General features: G+C 41.7%; 1 protein-coding gene across 1 annotated transcript in view; it reads left to right on the forward strand.

The window, feature by feature from the left end:
- The first annotated feature begins 392 nt into the window (after nucleotides 1-392).
- Nucleotides 393-21203, forward strand: part of NALF1 (NALCN channel auxiliary factor 1) — a 71116-nt gene continuing 50305 nt past the window's right edge. Inside the window, exon 1 of the mRNA XM_048494111.1 lies at nucleotides 393-596. Coding sequence (XP_048350068.1) covers nucleotides 393-596 — 204 coding nt within the window. The remainder of the gene's footprint in view (nucleotides 597-21203) is intronic.

A 21203-nucleotide genomic window follows, 5' to 3' on the forward strand; every position in this document is an offset into this window, starting at 1 on the left:
ATGGGCAGAGCTCTTCCGTATACTCATGGAGCACGCCGAGCGAGTCAGGCCTGTTAGCCACAAACCGATGGCATCAGAGAGCCGGAGTTCTCCAGTCCCCGCAATTCGCTCATCGAAAGTGTGTCGGGTGGGTTCAGGGTCCCGCAGAGCATTCAGGAAACCAAGTGGGATCCATAGTCTCCGCTGGCTGGTATAACCGTGCCCGTCGCCTGTGACAGGGCGGTGGACAACGCCCATCCGACCGCCAGGGCATAGTGGTCGGACCGTTAACTCTATTAATAGAGGATACGAATTACCAAATTAATCCCCACCCAAAGACCAAATCCAGCGTAGTGTGACCGGGCCTCATGGAGTAAAGGCCCGACTTTACCAAGGAGAGGCCCAGCGCCGCCATGTACGACACTAGTCCGGCCACCGCTGTACATGAGCGGCGGCGCCGGGCATGGACGCTTGAAGTCCCCCAAGACGATAAGTCTGGGGAACCGCAGCTTCAGTCCCACTACCACCTCCAGCAGCTGGGCGGGATAGAGCCGGTGCTTAGCACAGGGCTTAATCGCGCCAGAAGAACATTGCCAACTCTCGAGTCTAACCACTTAGTACGACACACTCCATGTCGGGCGCATCTCTTGGACGGGAGTGCCCTGAAGGGAATAGACTCACGGACGAACAGTGCCACCCCTCCCCCCCCGCCCCGTGTTCAGAGCTTATAGAAGGCACGCCAAACCCGGTGGCTTAACCAAGATAAAGCTTAATCGTCTCACCCAGGCGCCGCGACTCTGTTTCGGGTGATGCATGCCAGGTCTCACCTCGTTGGCTCCCAGAAAGAGTCCTGAGCACAACTCCGAGAAAGTCCCGGAGCACAACTCACATCCATTCACATGTGTTCTTATATTTTCCTACCCTGCCCTTCTACTTTGTTTCACAGTGCACTGTGTAGCTACTCATACAGAAGAATAAGAGAAGAATAGATTGATAACCCATCTTTCTTTCCTGTAAGGAGTCACAAAGCAGCTTACAAACTCCTTTCCCTTCCTCTCCCCACAGCAGACACCTTAGGTGGGGCTGAGAGAGCTGTGACTGACCCAAGATCACCCAGCAGACTTCATGTGTAAGAGCAGGGAAACAAATCCTGTTCACCAGATAAGAGTCTGCAGCTCATGTGAAGGAGTGGGGAATCAAATGTGGTTCTCCAGATTAGAGTTCACAGCTCTTAACCACTACGCCATGCTGGCTCTCATGCTGGGAGGATGACACCTTCTTCAACTTTCCCCTGTGACTGAATGGCAGCACTACCACTTGAAAAAAACATCCTGTGAACAGCTGCATTGTGCATGAGTAGCAGAGCATTGTATTGTAGATTTTTCTAAGACAATCTTGTCTTGCACAGTTTTTTTGTTCTCCACTTATAACTATTATAATCAAACAGCAAGTGATTTGTAAATACGTGGCAACATTGTTTCAGTACTAACTTAGCAAAGCTTCATAAGGCAACTTTTCTGCTCTCTGTGCAGCACCATGTTAAGTTATTTTTGTTCAAGAGGGCATTTCCTGGCTGCTGAGCTATCTACTATTGGTAGGAATATGACTTCAAATGACCTTTTATTCAGAAAACACGAGAAAGGAGTTGCCCATGAATTGGCCTTGCCTAAAGGCCTCACTAACCATTAATAATTCCATTTTGACATATCATTTGTTACAAAAACAGTTCACTTCGAATCAGAAGCTACCACTTTCTCCTATTCTGGACATCCGAAACAAGATTATTTTTGAAAACAACAGCATAATCTACGAGGATACCTGCATGCTGACATGTCCCATGTGCTTGTGTGCTTGGTGTACAACCGAACAGTGCTTGATTTGATTTTTTTTAAAAAAATCTTGATAACAAAAGAAACAAATTAATCTAATTTGAATTAATTGGAAACTCCTATAGTTTTGCAGGCAGAACTGCCAAACAGTTGGTAGTGATGAAGCTGTATAGGAAATTTCATCCTGTGAAACAGCAAAATGAAAATCCTATTTAATAATTTCAGTGGCCTGTTAACACTGGGAAGGCAAAATGAGCTGTCTTTCTTTTGTTCTTTGCCCTAGGGGATACCATTTCTTTCTCTTTACGTGTTAGACGTGGTGACATAATGTGACTGTCTGGCTAAAGGAAGAGGGCTAGTTAGTATTACTACAGTGGGATTATTGTCCTGTTTTTTGTGGGTAGCCAGGAGTGGCTTTGTTTCATATTATGAGAGTTTCACTTCAGAGATAGTTTGCGGAAGCATAGCTGTGGCAATAGTAGCACACTGCAGTGTCCTTCCATTCCCAATTTTTTTGTGCACTACCCATCGTGGTCAGACCCATCATACCGTATTGTGTCACTTTAGTTTTTTGCTGCTGAGAGCCAGCAAGCTGATCAGGGAGAATTGGTGGATTTCACAACTCAGACTGGAAACAAAGCATTGGCATGTAGCTCTGTATCTGTGCTTCACCCCACACTCCACATCTAATTCAAGCTCCTGATCTCAGAACTGTCTCTCATTGATGGTTTTAGAAGGTACTGACACCAGCACCTCCTACTAAAGAACTATACATTCCTCTTATCTTGAGCCACAATGAAGCAGAATATTTCTTTTGGTTGCCCCACCAACTGTGAGTTTTCTGTGTGACTCAGTTAGTGAGTGATTCTAAGATTTCAGATCACAAGACACAAGGTGCTCAGACATCATGTCTTTGCTAGTATTTGTACAGGTACAGTCACAAGGGCACAGAATATAGTTATCTGAACATTAAACATATTTTTAGAACCTGCGGTGGCCATGTTTTATTCATAAAAAGGCAGACTGGAAATAAATTAAGCAATTAAAGTTCAAATGACTATCCCTTTTTCATTGTAATATTTTCCAAGCTTTTTACCGGCCATATTCTAATGATGCTATTTTAAATAGAGTTATACCCTTCTAAGACTATTGAAGGTAGTAAGTTTAGCTGGCTGTTAACACTGTTAAGAATTATACAGTGAACTCTCCCCCAGTCTCTCTAAATTTAAAGTCTTTCTATTTTCATCTTCATATGCTGGTTTTTCTTGCTTCCTAAAACATGTAACTAATCCAGAAGTTATTGGTCTAAATGAGGCAGGAGCCAGCATTTGAAATGTCATATTGCATTTTATGGCTGTGAGGTGAAATGAGATGGTCCCTTTTGTCTTTAATATTTGAGAACTATGTCGACCTCAATTCAGAATTCATTTTCTCTTTTCAGCCTATTAAATTACCTGTATTGGTTTTGAGGCAGTTGGTTCTGTAAGTAGCCAAATATGCGGGCCTACCTACATCTGAAGCTGTCACCTGCCAGTCCAGGTTTGGGTCAAGAGGTCCATTCCTCTCCATTGGAGTCTGGGAGGCTTTTAAGACCTTGAAGCTCTTTCATCTCCCGATTAGATGACATACCTTCTTCAGTAGGGATTGAAGGCTTTTAACTTGCTCTGTCAGAAACACTGTCAGTTGTTACAATCATGGGCATTTCTTCTTATGGAGAAAAAGGAAGCTGAAGAGAAATTTGTGTCTTGGGCAGTATTATATATTCTATATTATTACGTATTACATACACAGTATTGCATGTTATTAAAGATTATGCCAAGAGTTCCAATATATCTTCTAATATTAGAATGAATTCACAATCTGCAGTGGTATGGGTATGCAAAAGTATAATAGGCTATAGGAAGAGGTAGAGAACTGTATTTAGTGCTGCCATTTCAGAAACTGACACTTCTTCCTGACATTGATGTGTGGCCATGTTCCCTGTACATCTACTTCCTGTAATAATCATAGGTATCTTGCTTGTATAGAATCTCCGGGACTCTTATAGGCATAGGTGGAGCTACCTCAGGACAGAGTAGGGACAAGCACCCCGGGTGGGTGCCATTGGAGTCACTGCACTCTGCATGCCCTGTGCTTGCCTTCTCCTCCACTCCTGCTCCAAACTTTCCTCTCCTTTTCCCAGGGCCAGTGTAGGCTGCTGCATGCGCCCCTGTCAGGGAGAGCACAACAAAGCTGGCAGGCGTGGAGAGACAATAACTGCTAAGTGCAGCCCTTCATTCGTGGGCTTTTTTTGTTGCTGGGGTTTTTTGCAGCTGTTTTAAGTTGTGCAAAGCAGATTAAAGCGGTAGCAGCCTGAGTCATCTCAAAAAGTCTGCGGGGTGGGGTTGGGCTGGGTTTGGGGGGGATGGAGATAGGGAAGGGGAAGGGAATGGGTGTTTTGCTTTTCCTGGGAATGGGTGGTTCCCATTGCAAGGTACATCAAGAAGGGCAAAGCAGGACTGGAGAGGCATTGTGTCTGGGTACCAGTCCGGAGGAGAGGTCCAGCACTTGGAACATGTAAGACTCCCTTTTCCCAATCACCCTATTGTCATCCTAGCAGAGCCACCTTTTCAATGTACAGCAGTTTGACTCAGGGGGTGGGGTGTAAACTGAAAAGCAGGGAAGAGACTCCCCGGGTGCAAGGAGGGGCAGATCCTCTGGCGGGTCTTCTGACTCTCATCATGGCAAGCATGACTGTTGCTGATGGAAAGGATAAAGAGTGCAACAGTACCCTTGTCCGGGGCTGATGTTAGGGAAGTATGGAGCTCTTTTGCATAGGCAGAGCTTCTGATCCTGCCAAGCTTGGAAGATAGATCCTTGTTCAGGCTTGTGTTTTGCAGAAGGGAAACTAAGGCATAGGCATAGCAGGGGTATTTAAAACTGGGTCTTCCAGTTTGCTGCTTAGCCCATTCATCCATTCTCCTGCCGGGGGGTGGTAGCTATGGGGGGGGAAGGCGGAAAACTCAGAGTCTGCCCCGGGCTCCATTTTCCCTAGCTATGCCACTGATTAGAGGGCTCCCTGGCTCCAGCTTTTTGAACACAAGTTATCACTTGAAAATCTGAAGGTGGAGGACCTTTGTCTCTTTTTCTGTAGGTCAGTGTAAAAAATATGTGGCCAAACTGATCTATGCTGGAGATAAGAGCTGATGTTTGGAGGACATGTTCTCCACGTGCCCTGAGGTAATCTTCCTCCCTGTGTGGACTCTGGTTAGTTTAAAGTTATGTAGAGCCTTTATGTTCACAAGATTTAATTGCTTTTTTCCAATGGTTTTGCAGGGTCCCTTTTTCAAACAGGCTATGTCTCTTCCATATGCTGTAGAAGGGGACGGAAGTTTGAACAACTGTTTTTCATACACAGATTGCATTAAAGTCTAGGAAATTTTGTGTCTGTTCTTGTGATTTCACAGATAAAACAAAATAAATAAATGTGCAGCTATTTTTATGGGCCCCCTTTTTAAAAGTGCAGAGACATTTCCTAACACGAGTGCAGCCTAAAATAGCATATCCTTTTCTATCACGTACTTTATCACAAAAATAAAACAGGTGATAATTTGGCAGGATTAGCAGTATTTTTCTCAGCTGCTTAGAGAGGCTATTGGAATGAGGACTTTAATAGGCAAAAAGAGTAATATGGTTACCTTATCCGCCCCATGCAAGAAATTAACTTGGCATATAACATATGTTCTGTCTCAGTAAATTAACTTGCAATAAATCTGGCCGCTGGGAAATCTTTCCTGAAAATCCTTCCCAGCTCAAACATAAATAGATTGATAAGCTGATGGAAAGGTTCAATCAGAGGGAAATGAAGTTTGCTAATGCCAGGCAGCAAGCATGGCTTGCTGAGTCCCTGAGAATCCACGGTAGCAGTGTGGAAATCTTGAGGGTTTGGAAATTTATAGCACAATCTGGTATGTTCCCCCTTTAGTACACTTTGCTAAAGTTATGTTCAGGCACACGAATGAATTCATACTTGGGGAAAAATGCGAAGCATCCTGGAATGCTATGTACCACTTCCAGGGCAAAGGAAATTCTCTAACAGTCATTTCCTGGGGTCTATCCTACTTTCTTCTGCAGCCTGACTTTCCCAGAACCTCCCATGGTCAAGGGCTCATTAAAACCAACAATGGAATGCCAAATGAATCTATCAACAGTGTTGTCCTAAGCAGACTTTAGGCACATGTAATGTCCTTGGAAGGGATGTATCTGTGATTAGGATAACAGTGTAAGTACGTAAATGTACACAACTAATATTAACTTATATAAAAAAAGAAAATTTAGAACAAAAAGACAGAAATTATACTAAAGTCTGGGATATTTGCAGGGAAACTTGGTAGCAATAAGGTGGTAGAACCCAGAATGGTAGACTTACCTGCTTCACAGAAGATGATCACAGCAGGTCCTGGGTGTGCAAAGTGCCCAGCAAGTCGCAGCCGATTTAGTGAGAAGCAGAAGTGCTTTGACATCGCCTTCCTCTGCAGAGTTGTTCTTAGTGGTCTCCTTTCCAAGTCCCAATCTGGTTTGGCTTCCATGATCTGACAAGATCAGGACAAACCATGCCTCTTTCCCTATTTCAGCAGGTCTTACCCATTTTTAGGGCTCAGATACAAAACCATTCCACTGCATGCAGGATGTTGTTCTCAGAGTAAAGTTTGGCATAGGTTGAAGTTGATAGTGAATTTTATTCAACAGTCATTGGAAAATTCAAAGCTCATTCTAGATATATCACCTTAATAGATACAATGCAATCGTTTTAGAAATCTTTTTTATCAGTATGATAATAGATTTATGTCATGCAAAAGCAAGCATGCATCTTACTTTGTGTGGAAGTAATTTTATGGCTTCTTAACAAAATACATGCCAGTTTTATTGACATGCCATTAACATTCAAGCAAAATGCATTACCCTAGTGGCAATTTGGTGCAACAATAGCAAATCTTACAGTTGGGCAGTCAAATAAACATCAGGGGTGAAATCATGTTTAAAGCATGGAAACATGACATGTTTTCAGGAGAGTTGGAAAGAAATTGAATAGTTACCTGTTAAAATATACATATGTATTTTTAAATGATTGGAACAAAATACTGTAACTATTCTGCTCATTCCAACATTTTAACTTCATTAGAAAGATGCAACTCTGGGTAGGATTGCATATTAATGTCTAAAGTAGACTCTTACCTACAAAAAATTCCTGACAGAATAACCTTAAAGTATCCCTTTCATCTCCATTGAGAGTGGGAAGGGGGAGGGTCCACCAGTGGGAGCGGCGGGGTGGGGGGTCTCCAACTGCTAGTTCTCCCAATATAATCTGAGCTGTCACTAACCTCTGTACCCCCTCCCCCAGTTTTTATGTAGGGTCATTTGATTGTAATCCGGAGTGCTAGTTTTTAATGTATTGTCTTTTATGGTTAGATATAATGTATCGAGCTTATCTGTTGTAGTTTTAATAGTTTCAATTTATTGTTATATTGTGTCCGGAGAAATTGTGCACAGAAATGTATACTAGGATGGTTCTCTTTGATGAGTACTTTGGAAACTTCTTCTGGTTGGAAAGTGCTCCTGCTTAGTCATTCTCTCATTCCACTGCCCCTTCTGCTCTTTCAGAGCATAGTTGTGAAAAATGCCAGGAGTTACAGTGAAAACTTCTGGAGTTTGCCAATTATTGTAAATTTCAGCAATTGTTTCAGTAGGTATTTGATTGAAATTTTCATCAGTTAATTCTGAAATGCACATCACTCATGTAAAGAAGAGCACTACCATTAAAGGATAAGGAAAACACACATGTACTGAAAAAATGATGCAGTTGGCTCAAAGGTTCTGGAAAAACAGTAGACAGAGACAACACAGAGACAACATGTTTTAAAAAGTGAATGGTATGATTTCTTTGAGTTTCATTAGTACAACCTAATAATCCATACTATTCCTTACACCTCCCTCAGTTAACTCAGGCAAAATCTCCTATTCCACATTGTGGTAGAGAATTCATTCTGTTCTTTGTAATAACAGGTTATGTTTTTACAAAAAAAATATGAACACATCTCTCCAACTACATGGTGGGGAAACAGGTGACACCTTCAAAAGAAATTTCCAAAGGATATAAGAGAATGAAAAAGTCCCATATTTAACTCAAAGCCAGATATAGCACAATTTGAGACAAATCCCATTCTGGCTTTTCTTTGCCTCCACCTGCTTTGGCGTCACCTCCCTAGGCTTATACACGAGTCAGTAAGTTTTCCCAGTTTTTGGTGGTAAAATTAGGTGCCTCGGCTTATACTCGGGTCGGCTTATACATGAGTATATACGGTAAATCCTATTTCACTTACCTTGTGTGTTTTCATAAGGCTATAAAGTAATCCCAATAAGAATGTATTGAGTAGAATGTGTTAACTATTTTATGAAATACCTCACTTTTTTGGTAGTTGTTTAAAAAGTTGTAAAATGAAGCAAGGTTTGTTTTAGGGCTACCACAACTTGTGACCTAGTTATACAAAGAGGTTTATCTCAAGGCTGCACATAAATTCACAATGCAGTAGAAACTAGAACAGTTTTGCTGAAGTCAAATTTAATATAAAACATCTGCTTTCAATAAAAAAATCTGCATAGAACATCTGAATACCCAGGGAGAGAAACGATATATGCAGAATTATAAAGACTGCAATTTTAAGCTTTCGGGTTATCTGATTTGAACTGATTGGCTAAGTGCTTTATTACATCTTTTAAAATAATGAATTTACATGTTTTGCCAGTGCAGCTCAAAGTCTGCTTAAGGCAACAATGTAATTACACATTTGACCCTTACTAATAGGAAATGAATGTAAAATTATATTATTTGTATCTGTAGCAGCACCACAGATAGATAGAATTCAGTATCATACTTTATATTGGTGTTCTGCCATCCCAGAGTTGTTGCTGGGGAGCATTGGAAGTACAAGCTGTCTGGCAATCGACAAGTTATCACAAGCTTATCACTGTGGGTAGGTTGCGTCGACAGTGTTTTATTACAGTAATTACAATTACTACTAAAGAGAGCTGACTTGTGGATCTTCAACCCCATATTGACCTTAATCCTGACAGCCAGCCATTTTAATCTGCATAGGCAATAGTTAAGTATGTGCAGGCATTAGATAATGGGGTGGGGGGGGGAGAATACCTCCATATCAAAAGATGAGCACCTTCTTGATTTTGCTGCCTATGGGACAAGATAGCATTTCCATGGTATGTGTATATTTACCAACTGTAAATAAGAAGAGACCAGAACAGCTATATATAGCCCAACATCCCAACAAATAGAGTGTAGAGGCCTTCCATGACTCCTGGCACTTCCATGACTTCTTGGCACTGAATTTCAGGGGTTTACTACCTCCGAATATGGACGGTTCCCATTGATCCTCCGTGAATCTGTCTAACCCCCTTTTAAAGCTGTTTATCCTTGTGCCCATCACTATGTCCACTGGCAGCGAGTTCCACTATTTTATCACTTGTTGAATAAAGAAGAATTCTGTTTTGTTGTTGCCCAACAATTTAATCAGATGCCCTGGGTTGCAGTATTTTTTGGTAAGATGGAAAAAAAATATCTGTCTCCATTCTCTCCACTCCATGCATACTTTTATAGACCTCTAGCATGTTCCACTCTGCATCTTTCTGTAGAATTATATACCTGGTAACACCCATGTCAGAGATCGGACTGGAATCAGCAGTGAGTGACATTTCCCTTGATTATGCCTTGTTTAAATTCCTGAAGTCTGCACTGCAGAAATTTACTTTTCAACTTCAGTGAGTTAATCTGAGGTTAAGATGGGGGTGCTGTTGTAAGCCGCACTGAGTCCTCGTTGCGAAAAGGGGCATTGAGTTCCCATTGTGAAGAAGAGTAGTGTATAAATATATGAATAAATAAACAGCAGGATCTGGTTTTAAATGCTAGTTTCCTAGTGCTGTGTCCTCAGCATAATGCTTAGGTTCACTGAATGTATTCTTATCCAGTTAATATTAATTCCATACATTTGTTCAAGACTTACAATTTTCATCAATATTAGTTTACTTCCATTTCTGGCTTAAATAGAAATTCTGTCATCTTCATTTTCACACACATGCACACAAGCATATGAGAGACGGGTAGCATGGTATAGCCTGATTTTGTCAGATCTCAGAAGGTAAACAGGGCAAGGCAGTGGCAAACCACTCCTGCTTCTCACTTGCCTTGAAAGCCCCTTGCTGGGGTCTCCATAAGTCTGCTCTGACTTCATAGCACCTTACATACACACAGAAAGAATTAACATTAGTTCTGGGCAAAACTCCCAGAGTGATAGCCGCCAGTAGCTAGTAGTCATTGACACACACTCATGCACACGCACACGGACGCACACACACGGACATATGTATGTCTTAAATGCCTTATTCATTTCCCCTATCCACTTATGTAATCTTGCACAGTGATCAGCTTTAATGTGTAATGTTACACACTCAGGTTTTTAAAGCCTATCAAATTTGTATTCAGTCTAATCTCCAGCTTTTGTTTTGTCATTTCATTTTAGAAAGAAACACTGATATTGCCCTCTTACTTAGTGGATTAAAGGATTAAAGAAACCTCTTTCAAAAGATGGAGTGAAATCCTCCAGTTGTGTCCATTTATGACAATTATTTGGAGCTGGCTCCATCAGAAAGCTCTTTAATCCGTTGGACGTGGTATCGTGGCTGGCTTTTCTTTTCCTGCTGTAGAACTATCCTATCAGTTTAGCTACATGCTGAATGGCTGTCTGATCCTTGCAGGTGCCTGGTCCTTCTAGCCACTGATGTGATTTCTCAGCTGGGTTCCACTTCACATAAGGTCTGTTCAGACTGCACGTCTCATCTCTAGAAGAGTGATTCTCTAGCTGTTGTAGTTTATATATAATCCACAGCTACATTTGAACAGGCCTTATTTATATGGCAGATGCCAAGCTTCATTTTAATATTAATAAATATCCTTCAAAACAATAGAAACATTCAAATGTGCTCTGAAAGGCCAAGGAAATAGAAACGGAAACCTCATTACTCTAACTTCAATTTTGCATCTGCAGTTTTCTTGAAAATGTAGATTCACTATAAACTGGCCCAAGGGTTCATTACTAGGGGCCCTTTATGTGTAAGTAGCTCATGAATGTGTACACTTAAAACATTTCTTGATATCCAGAAACAAAACTTTCATTGATATCATACAGGTAAGGACCCCTAGGGATGCATTTAGCATACCAGGTTTAAATGAATTACCCTGTGGCGTGGCTAAACAGAAAATGAAAACGTGTGATTTCTTATTGCTCTCATTTTATTAGCTTCTGGAGAAAAAGGGGAACAGTTTTCTCTGGTGGTATCTTGTTGTGCAGGAAAGGGAGACTTTTATTGGGATCCATGTCCAGAGTTGCTCCAGGAAGTTACAGGAAAAAAGCAAACATTATTATACAGGGGGATTAGATAATCTTTGAATCCATTTGTTAAAGAGCTCACGCTTCCTTTTCCAAGGAACATAGAGTTGAACCTGGAAAATTAATCTACACCCCAGGTCTGTGTGCAGAAATTGGGGGCAAGCTCTTCAACAGCTGCCAAGAGGTTAGGGTGCTGCAACTGAAAAAAAAAACCCAGAACTTTAAAAACTCTCATGGCATTGCCATACTTTTTCCTGACTGGTTTGTGACTGTGCGTGCTGTTCTGTGGTGCAGGGAAATGAAGATTAATATTTCATACCCTTAGAACTGGGGAACTGTAGTATATGTTATAAATAAGAGAGTAGCTCTTCTCTAGGCATTATGAAGTTCTTTTCAAGAATCTATCAGCGCCTTTCCTGAAGTGTCTTTTCAGCTGCTGAGGAATGCTCGGTATTTGCCTTTACACCCCATAGACAATATGGGAAAACTGCTGGGTGAAACATTTGTTAGGAGGAATCCACAAGTATTCTTCATCACCAATTTATTCATTCCTAAGACAGCTTTCATAGACACATTAGGATAATACATATTGGGCCAAAACCAGTGAATATCTCTTTGAATGGACAGAGACGGGTACAACCAGAGGTGGGATCCAGCAGGTTCTCACCAGTTCCCGAGAGTGGGTTACTAATTATTTGTGTGTGCCGAGAGGGGGTTACTCATTGGGTCCACTTTCGCCCTCGCCTCCCCGAGAGGCATACTGCCTTTGAACGTGAAGGTTCCATATAGCAATTGCGACTAATAACGTAACTCCCTGAACTGGGTTAATCCCTTTCAGGTACTGCAATTCATTGATTCTCAGCCTTTTGTACCTTTATCTCACCAGTCTCTATCAAAGAACCTGTGTGTTTCACCATTGCTGTGTTCAGATTTGTGAGTTGGGGCATTTTCTATAATGTGATGATGATTTAGAAATGACCTGGTGCAAAAATAATTTGGGGGGTCATGGTGGGGTGGCTGCCCATGGGGGGGGGCATCCAACTCAGGTTTTGCCCAGGGCTCAGGTTTGCCTAGGAATGCCTCTGCCCCCTTTGCTGAGGGGGGGCTGGTGAGGGAACCTGTAACTAAAATTTTTGGATCCCACCACTGGGTACAACTCCTTGCAAATCTGGACTTCCCAATGTATTCCCAAAATTAACCTCAAGGACTAACAATTTGCAAAAACCAACTTTATTTTTACATACCAGAATTTTGCAATGGGGATTCTCACTGGAAAATTTCCATATGAACTTTGCTTTCAAAATTCATAATGACTTTCGTTTTCCATCTCCTTCAACTTTTAGATCAAAGTTAACTCCTTTACTGGTATAGGGCCTTTGCTGTAAACAAAATTATAGCAGAAGTCTAAAAAGCAGAAAATATAGCTACAAATTGATCCAGTTTCACAGCATAGTAGATATGTTGAAACTGAGTGCAACTGAAGAGGAGGAGATAGACATTCAGAAAACTGTAAGAGAGAACCAAGAACAGCCAGAGAGGATGGTGGAGGTACAATGCTATGAAATGATGAGGGATTTTTGTGTGTTATTTATATAGTTTGGAAATGGAAATGACTAAAGTCAGTGTCCTGTCAAGAAATTTGAATGTTCTATCTTCCTATGGCATATATCCTGGAAAACAAATCCATGAAGGGCCACCCAGTGGGCATATGATCTATATGTGTATTATTGTTATCCTACTGTTCCAAGTAAAATCACTTGTTCAGATTGGCAAACAGTACTCTAATCATATCAATGAAACAACAAGCAATAAGAAACACCAAATAAAGTAAACACACATTAAATTAGTCCAAACTTAAGGTGAATTTTCCAACCCGGTTGCACTTTGGGTGGGCAGAGTGCTATAAAGTAGCACTACAACTTTGTCCTTTTTAGGCCATTGTCACCTGCACATTAGTAAACCATGTCCCAAAGGCAAGCTACTTACAGTTTTCAATGGAGGCCTTTTCTGCATAAGCTGCTTACATCATTTCCAGCCTATTTATGAAATGTTTCCTCTGTGGAATTCCACATACTCCCCCCCTCTGCCCCCGTACCCCAGTTTGGTTTTGAAAACATTTCTAAGCACCTTTTGCCTCATTGTTTCTGAAAACACTTTTACCGTGTTGGTTTTCACTGAAACATTTCCAAGCTAGCTTCCCTCACAGTGTGAACGTACTTGGAATGTTTTTTTCTTTCCTGCCAAAATGCACAGCCACGTACACTGTGCAGTTGCCCAGCATCCCCTTTGGTGCTTGCACCATCATCTACTTTGGTCCCTTACCTCAGTCCTTCCCCCTTCTCCTCTCAATTTTGATTATTTTGTGAGTTTTTTCTGTTTGGGCTGGGGTTTTTTGTATCATCAAATTAGCTAAGCTACAGCACATTGCTACAGCACATGCATGGAAAAGGATCGACAGATAGACAGGCAGGCAGGCATTATGCCAGCCAGGAAACTATATTCTGGGGAGGGGAATGCAGACAGACTTCAACGTAAACAATGGGATTGAAAATATGAAATGATGTAAGTGCTGTATGTGGGAAAGGCTGTAGACAAAATCAGAACAAAAACCAAATTGCGATACAGAGAATCTGAACACCTGACTCCTCTCCCTCAAAGGTTTTTGCCTGGTGCGTAAATGCCAATACTGAAGGTAAATGTAATGGTGAAGTGTATTCCAGATGAGTTATATCTACTCCAAAAGTCCTGTGCTTGGCCAACCTTCTCCATCACTTCAGAAGTCAGGGAAATCCCAAAAGGAGTTACTGAGGCATCTCCTTATGAATGGCAGGTTTATATACAAGCAGACAGTTCTTTGTGGGTCAAAACCATCATAATTATATTTGGAAACAAACTGGAAGGTGATAAAATGTCAGTTTTTTCAGCGATCCTTGCCACAGCTTTTTGGACCAGTTGACATTTCTGACAGATCTTCACAGACAACTCAGTGCATTATAATAATCAAACACTGATATTTCCATAACTTGGATAATAGAGGCAAGGCTACTCCTTGTCAAAATGGAGTGCAGCTACAGTACCAACCCAAGTTAGCACAATGTAATTTGAGTCATAGAATCCCTACATCACAGGGTTGTTGTGAGGCTAAACAGAGAGGCAAACAATGCTGTAAATTGCTCTGGATCACCACTGTTGAAAAATGCAGGGTAAAAATAAATAGATGGTTTTGGTGCTTATTTTGAAACAGTACTGAAAAGTGTCGATATAATTAGCCTCATTAGAAGTCCTTGAAGCTGTCTGACACTTTAAGCACCTTGTCCAACAGGGGAGGTTTTACCATCAATTGGTAGTTAGAACAGTCCTTAGAACCCTATAAGGTTTTCTTTGTGTGCTGTGTAGCTGCTACTTCGTTCAAGGCATCTGGAAGTTCCCTCTGTCATGAGGGCATTTAGCCTTCCAATCCAGCCACTTACTCCTTTCCCCTGAACTGAGGAAGAGTCCAGTGGTCAAGCAGTGGTTCAGTTCACACCATTGGCAGTGCAGTTTGAAGGACTCTTTTCTATGAACTCCTAGTGAGCCCCACTGATTTCAGTAAGATTCTGGGAGCCCTGCTTTGGGCTGCACTGGAGGAAAAATACCAACTTCCTCCAAATAAAAGTGCAGGTTCAGAAACACTTGGTAATTGAACTGTCCAGCAGTGTCCCTCTCAAAGAATTACCTATTCATGTGGATACAAACCTTTTAATATTATTTCCAAGGCATTGTTGATAGTTTGCTGACATGCACTAGCTGCAACTCGGCCTTTTCAGGCACTATGTGAAGGGAAGCAACCCAAATTAAATATCCTGCCCAAGTATGAGACACCAAAAGCTATCTTGTTCACTTGCCAACTCTTTTGGTTTCACCCATTAATCTGTGCTCTCCTAATCTGTTAATCAGAAAAAGCACAAAGCAAGCCAACTCCCCCATTCATTCAGTTGTCCTACTGAGACTCAGATATCACAAGAGGCTCAGTAAAACAAACTATTAATCATACTTGGTCGTACCCATACTTCCCAACAAGTAGTTTTATCTCCTTTTGGGGAAAACAACTGAACAGCTGGCTTGACTGAAATTACTCTGCTGCTCCTGATAAAGAGGATGTCACCGGCGCACTAGTTAGGCCTGACTTAAATTTGTGGGGTTTTCACGGCATACAGACAGGAACCCCTAAGGAACAGGGCCACGGATGTCGCACTGTACATTTGTTCCAAACTGTTGAGCTCGTGTTTCTGCAATGACTGCATGGAAAATATTCACAATTGCTCTGAAATTAAATCAGTCATGTTGCACCGAGTCTGAATATATAATCCAGAGGTTCTTTTCAACTGCACATTTTTAATAAACCATCTTTCTTTCTGCGCAATAATAATTCCTCAGAAATTTTATGATAAGATCATCCCCTTCAGATTCTGTACCATTGCCATAAATATTCACCCTAGGCAAAATAATGTCTAGGACTGGCATTCTAATTTTGTGGCTTACTCAAAATAACATATTAAAGGGAAAGTTGCAGATTAGAGAGTGAGTGAGAAAAGGCCCTGAACATGTAGTTTTGACATTCCATTAAACTCATTTAGGTAGAATATGTGGTAATGACAGTACAATCCTAAACAGAGCTACATCTTCCTAAACCAATCAATTTAGAACAATGTGATCCTGTTTAGGATTGTACTGGAAATATGCTAGAAGTGTACAATGGAGACTACAGTAATGATTTTTAATTCAATAAAGATGAGATTTGGCTTACTAAATATCTTTTAACTGCAGGTGACATAAAATTAAGATTTTCCAACTTTAAAAAAAAGCATAAATAGCATCTGTAGAGACTCTGAAAGGGGCTATGAAGAAGAAGAAGAAGAAGAAGAAGAAGAAGAAGAAGAAGAAGAAGAAGAAGAAGAAGAAGAAGTAGTAGTAGTAGTAGTAGTTTGGATTTATATCCCCGATTTCTCCTTGCCCTTCCCCCCTCACAACACCCGGTGAGGTGGGTAGGGCTGAGAGAGCTCTGAAAAGCTGTGTCTAGTCCAAGGTCACCCAGCTGGCATGTGTGGGAGTGCACAGGCTAATCTGAATTCCCCAGATAAGCCTCCACAGCTCAAGCGGCAGAGTGGGGAATCAAACCTGGTTCCTCCAGATTAAAATGCACCTGCTCTTAACCACTACGCCACTGCTGCTCCTTTATTTTAACCCTTTCCCCTGTGATGTTTTCCTGATCTCAGTTTTCCCCCTCTGGAAGTTGCTCTTTGCCTTGCAGGCTGAAATATAAGGTACCATAAAATACCCTTATGTTTCCTCCTAATGGGGCAAATAGCAATCTCAGCAGGGCAATTTGCATTGGAGAAAAGGATTAAGGCCTCCTTCTATGGATCTATTTCTGATCTCCCAGCATCTTACCTAGCTTGGCATTCCATCTGACATACCTATTTGCATTTTATGGACTGGTGCATTTTGTGTAGTAACTGCAATGTTGGTGGCAGAGAAAGAAGAATGCATATGTTCCTATAAAGGTCAACCTGCTTTGCCTCAAACATTTCTCATGTGACCCTATGATCTATGATAGAAGGGTTTGAGAAACAATGAGTTGGGAAGGGGGGCGGGGTCCTAAAGTTATGCTGGGTATCGTGGGACCAGCTTGCACAAAAACCATGTGGAGTGGTGGCCATAGTAAGAAGGAGAATTTGGCAAGTTGGAGCAAAACAGCTGGCTGGATCCAACCCTGTGAGACAAAGGAACTCTTTACAATATTCATGGTTTCACTCATGTTAGCACAGTGATCCTTGATGGGGAACACCTTTAAAATCCTGTTTGTAATTCTGCAGTCGTTTAAGCATGGATGCATCAGAGGGCACTTTCGCACTTGCAGAACAATGCACTGTCAATCCACTTTCACAATTGTTTGCAAGCGGATTTCACTATTTCTCACAGTAAAATCCAGCTCCAAAGTGCATTGAAAGTGGATTGAGAGTGCATTATTCTGCATGTGCAAAAGTGCCCTAGACATGTAACAATCCAATACACTTTTGCAGAAATGACTCATGCTACAGTCTTCCTTAGATTGTACCACTTCAGAATGCATGTAGGTAATATCATGTTTGAGTTGTCCCTCAGGGAAAAAAACCCTGCCTTTACATTGTGAAATATCATGTCCCAGAGAATGATTTATTAACTTTCTACAAATCAGAGAGTGTTGGTTTGTTTACCTAGAAGAAGCATTCAAACATGCATGCCATACTCTTAAGAAGTATAGCACATTCTAGTTTTTACTGGCTCTTTGTGTTGCCTCTGAATGACACAGCACAATTTTAGAGCTCTATATGATTCCCCCTCAGGCAAAAAGAAAAACAAGCCATCCCATGAATTCACAGTAGTTTCCCCCTTTAATTATTGCTTCAAAGTAAGAAATAGGAGGTTTGGGAAGCTTCCTTCAATTTCAACATGATCAGTCCAATAAAGGATACCATTATGTGTCCCAAGGAATATAAAACAGGTAAGTATACAGTCTGCCAGGAATTATAGGGAGGTTAAATAATAGCACAGTTACCAGACCCACAGAGCAGTAGTGCAAACTTGCTGAGGTCTGGGGCTCCCTTGATAACTTCTTGTTCATCTAGTTTGGAACATCAGCAGTATATTTCATTGCAGAAGTGCCCTATAACTCTAACTACGCTGACTAGCTTCTAAATTGATAGAACAGTACATTAAGGGATACATTTTTGATTCTCTGCTCTCTGTGCCATATGGGCCACATATCTGACCCCATTTGACTTATTCCAGGATACCCAACATTGAAGAGTCCAGGAGAGGAAGCAATTAATTAGGACTGGAAGATGCTCTTCTGCTCTGATCCTAATTAATCCCCCTACTTAACTTGTTTCCCTTCAAAGCAGTCAGAGGGCCTTTCCCTACTTCTCCTGCTGCTGCTGTCGCTGCACGCTGCTCTGAGCGCGCGGCATCTCTGGCGCGCGTCTGGGCGTCCCCACGACCCCGCACTCTGCGCGGGGTCATCCAAAGGCACCGTTTTCGCCAGTGCCAGGGATGCCGCGCGCTGAGCGGGCGCAAGAGCGGCAGTGTTGGGGCGGCTGCGCTCTTGCCGCCCCTGACGTGGGGAGTGCAGTGGGACCCCGCGCTACTTGCGGAGAGTAGCGTGGGGCTTAAGGTAAGTGGGGAAAGGGCCAGAGTCCTTAAATGCTTATAGCATCTGGGACTGTTGGAAAGGAGGAGAGGAAATGTAGTTTGAGGGATGAATAGTTCACAGAATGTGTTGCCTTGGCTTGATTTCCCCCTCACAAGGAGGCTGTAAGCTCTTAAGGACTCAGACAGACCAATTACTTTCCCCAGAGCCTGTTTGCTCCCCCCCTTCCCTCCCTTTTCACCTTTTGCTCAGCTGCCATCAATGTTTTATGCCTCCAGGAAAGCAATGAGTATGTTTAGTCTTCCTTGGATCATTTTTGTAGGGGAGTAGATTTTCTCAGTACCTAAAGAGTTCTTACACACCTGGAGAATCTTCCAAGATGTTGAAACTCAACTTTGGCCCCAACCACACATGCAGAAGAATGCACTTTCAATCCACTTTCAATGCACTTTGAAGCTGGATTTTTCTGTGTGGAATAACAAAATCCATTTTCAAACCATTGTGAAAGTGGATTGAATGTGCATTATTCTACATGTGGGGAGGGGGCTCCATTTCTGTGCCTACTGATAGCCTGACTCTGTTCCAACCCTGATAATTGAAAGTTGTCATTTTTTCCAATGACCAAACTTTTAGTGAAGTAGAATGGTGCAGATTTGGGGGTTAGAAAGTGCTCTTCATCAGACAGAACCCAAAGGGTGTCTAAGGTAAAATGGAAGGTGGTAGGGGCAGAGACCATATAACTTTACTCAAGGTGGAAACCAAAGAGAATTAGAGAGGACCGTGGCGCCCTATATAGATCAAATATTATAAGGCTTGGCACTGGAAGTATACAAGTGCTGGTAAAACAAAAACACCAAGAAAAGAAAGTAATTTGAATTATTATGTCCTTGTGTAACATAATATAATAAAACAAATTTGTGGGGAGGAAATGGCATTCAAAATTTAAAACAGCAAAGGCATCACCAAAGGAGGTTTTGGCCAGCAGTTTAGGTTGAATGACCATTATCAATTGATTTTGCTTAGAAACCACTGCCATTGTATTGTGATTGGCAGCTGAAGGGTAGACATAAATCAATTTCCCATGGCTTCACAGATGGATATACAGTCATCACATCTAATTGCCATTTCTACTTCATTTTTTTCATCCATCTTGGAAGGTGTGTGGGGGGGCTAGCAGAAAAAGAAGAGCATCAATCAACTTATTTGCATTACAGTCTTTGTCAGCACCTTAGAAGTTATTCAGTGTATTTTAAACTGAAAAGAAATGACAGAGATGATGTTTAGATACATCATTTGGATACATCAGCATATGCCTTGTGATATGTGTGATTGTTTGATTCAGTTTGAGTGATACATCTGTATAAATATAAATAAATCAATATAATTGATCAGGGTTGGATTGACTGCCACCATTTTGATTTTCAGCCAATCCAGTTGAATTGCTTATGAACATCTCCTTCTTCATTGCAGCCCAAAGAATCAACTATGTATGACTAGGAGGATGAATTGGTCTGCTTACATGGCAACTTTGAAAGGGAGTAGGTGTCAGGGGTAGAAAAAACATGCCAAACAGCTTTACATCCTTTTCCATAGATATATGAAAAAGAATAATTGGAAAGGTGGGATGTATTTTTCAGGTTTCTAAAACATGTGAATGTTTTAAATAATCCCTTAATTTTGCAAAATGGTGATTAGAAGTCCACGTAGACTTCTGCTTGATGTTTGTTCACTTCTTTCTATTGTAATGATTTCACAAGGATAGTCCCTTTGTTCAAGACCTCCCAAAATTTCTAAATAAATTATGAAAGTGAAACTGTAAATTACAGTCAGCTTCCTATCAGCTATTCCAGGGGTTTGCAACCTGCAGCTCTCCAGATGTTCATGGATTACAAATCCCATCAGCCCCTGCTGGCATGGACAATTGGCCATGCTGGCAGGGGCTGATGGGAATTGTAGTCCATTAACATCTGGAGAGCTGCAGGTTGCAGACTCCTGAGCTATTCCACACCCTTTTGACCACCATGAAGACAATCCCAAGGATTAATAGAGGGAGAAAAGCCAGATAGGATGGTGTTTACAGTCAGTAGAGTAAGCTGAAAAGATCAGGTGGAAAAACATGTGGGGTGCAACACAATTATTTTTTAATATAAAAAATTCCTTCCAAGATACATTGGGTAGAAACTTTGATTATGGAAAGTGGATTTCGTATCTGGCAACTTGACATCATTCTCACCTTTAATTATATGAATTGGAATTGTGTCTAAAGTTGGTACTGATTAGCATACTTCATGTAAACCTTTAGCATAGATTTGTTAGTCTGCTTCATGTAAACCTTTTTTACACAGCTAGACACCTTAGAAAGTCAGTGGGGTGTTGGGGCAAGAATGTTGGACTAGGACAGGGCTCGGCAACCTTTATCACCCCAAGAGCCATTTGGACCCGTTTTCCATGGCCCCATGGAGCCGCCTCCGGTTCAGCCCCTCACTCACCTTTCCTTCCAGCGCTGCTCTGGAGGGACACGCCCACACTACGTTCTGACCTCCAGGCCATGCGGAGCTGCAGTATAAGGCTAAAAAAGCCACATGTGGCTACGGAGCCGTGGGTTGCAGACCCCTGGACTAGGATCTGAGAGAGATCATGTTCTAGTCTCCACTCTGCCATGGAAACCTGCTGGTTGACCTTGGGCCAATCATATACTTTCAGGATAACCTACCACACAAGGCTGTTGTAAGGAAAAGGGTAAACTGTTGTAAGACACTTTAGGTCCACAAAGGAGAGAAAAGTAGGGATTTA

The sequence above is a fragment of the Sphaerodactylus townsendi genome, linkage group LG04 (assembly GCF_021028975.2).
Source record: "Sphaerodactylus townsendi isolate TG3544 linkage group LG04, MPM_Stown_v2.3, whole genome shotgun sequence".
Lineage (NCBI taxonomy): Eukaryota > Metazoa > Chordata > Lepidosauria > Squamata > Sphaerodactylidae > Sphaerodactylus > Sphaerodactylus townsendi.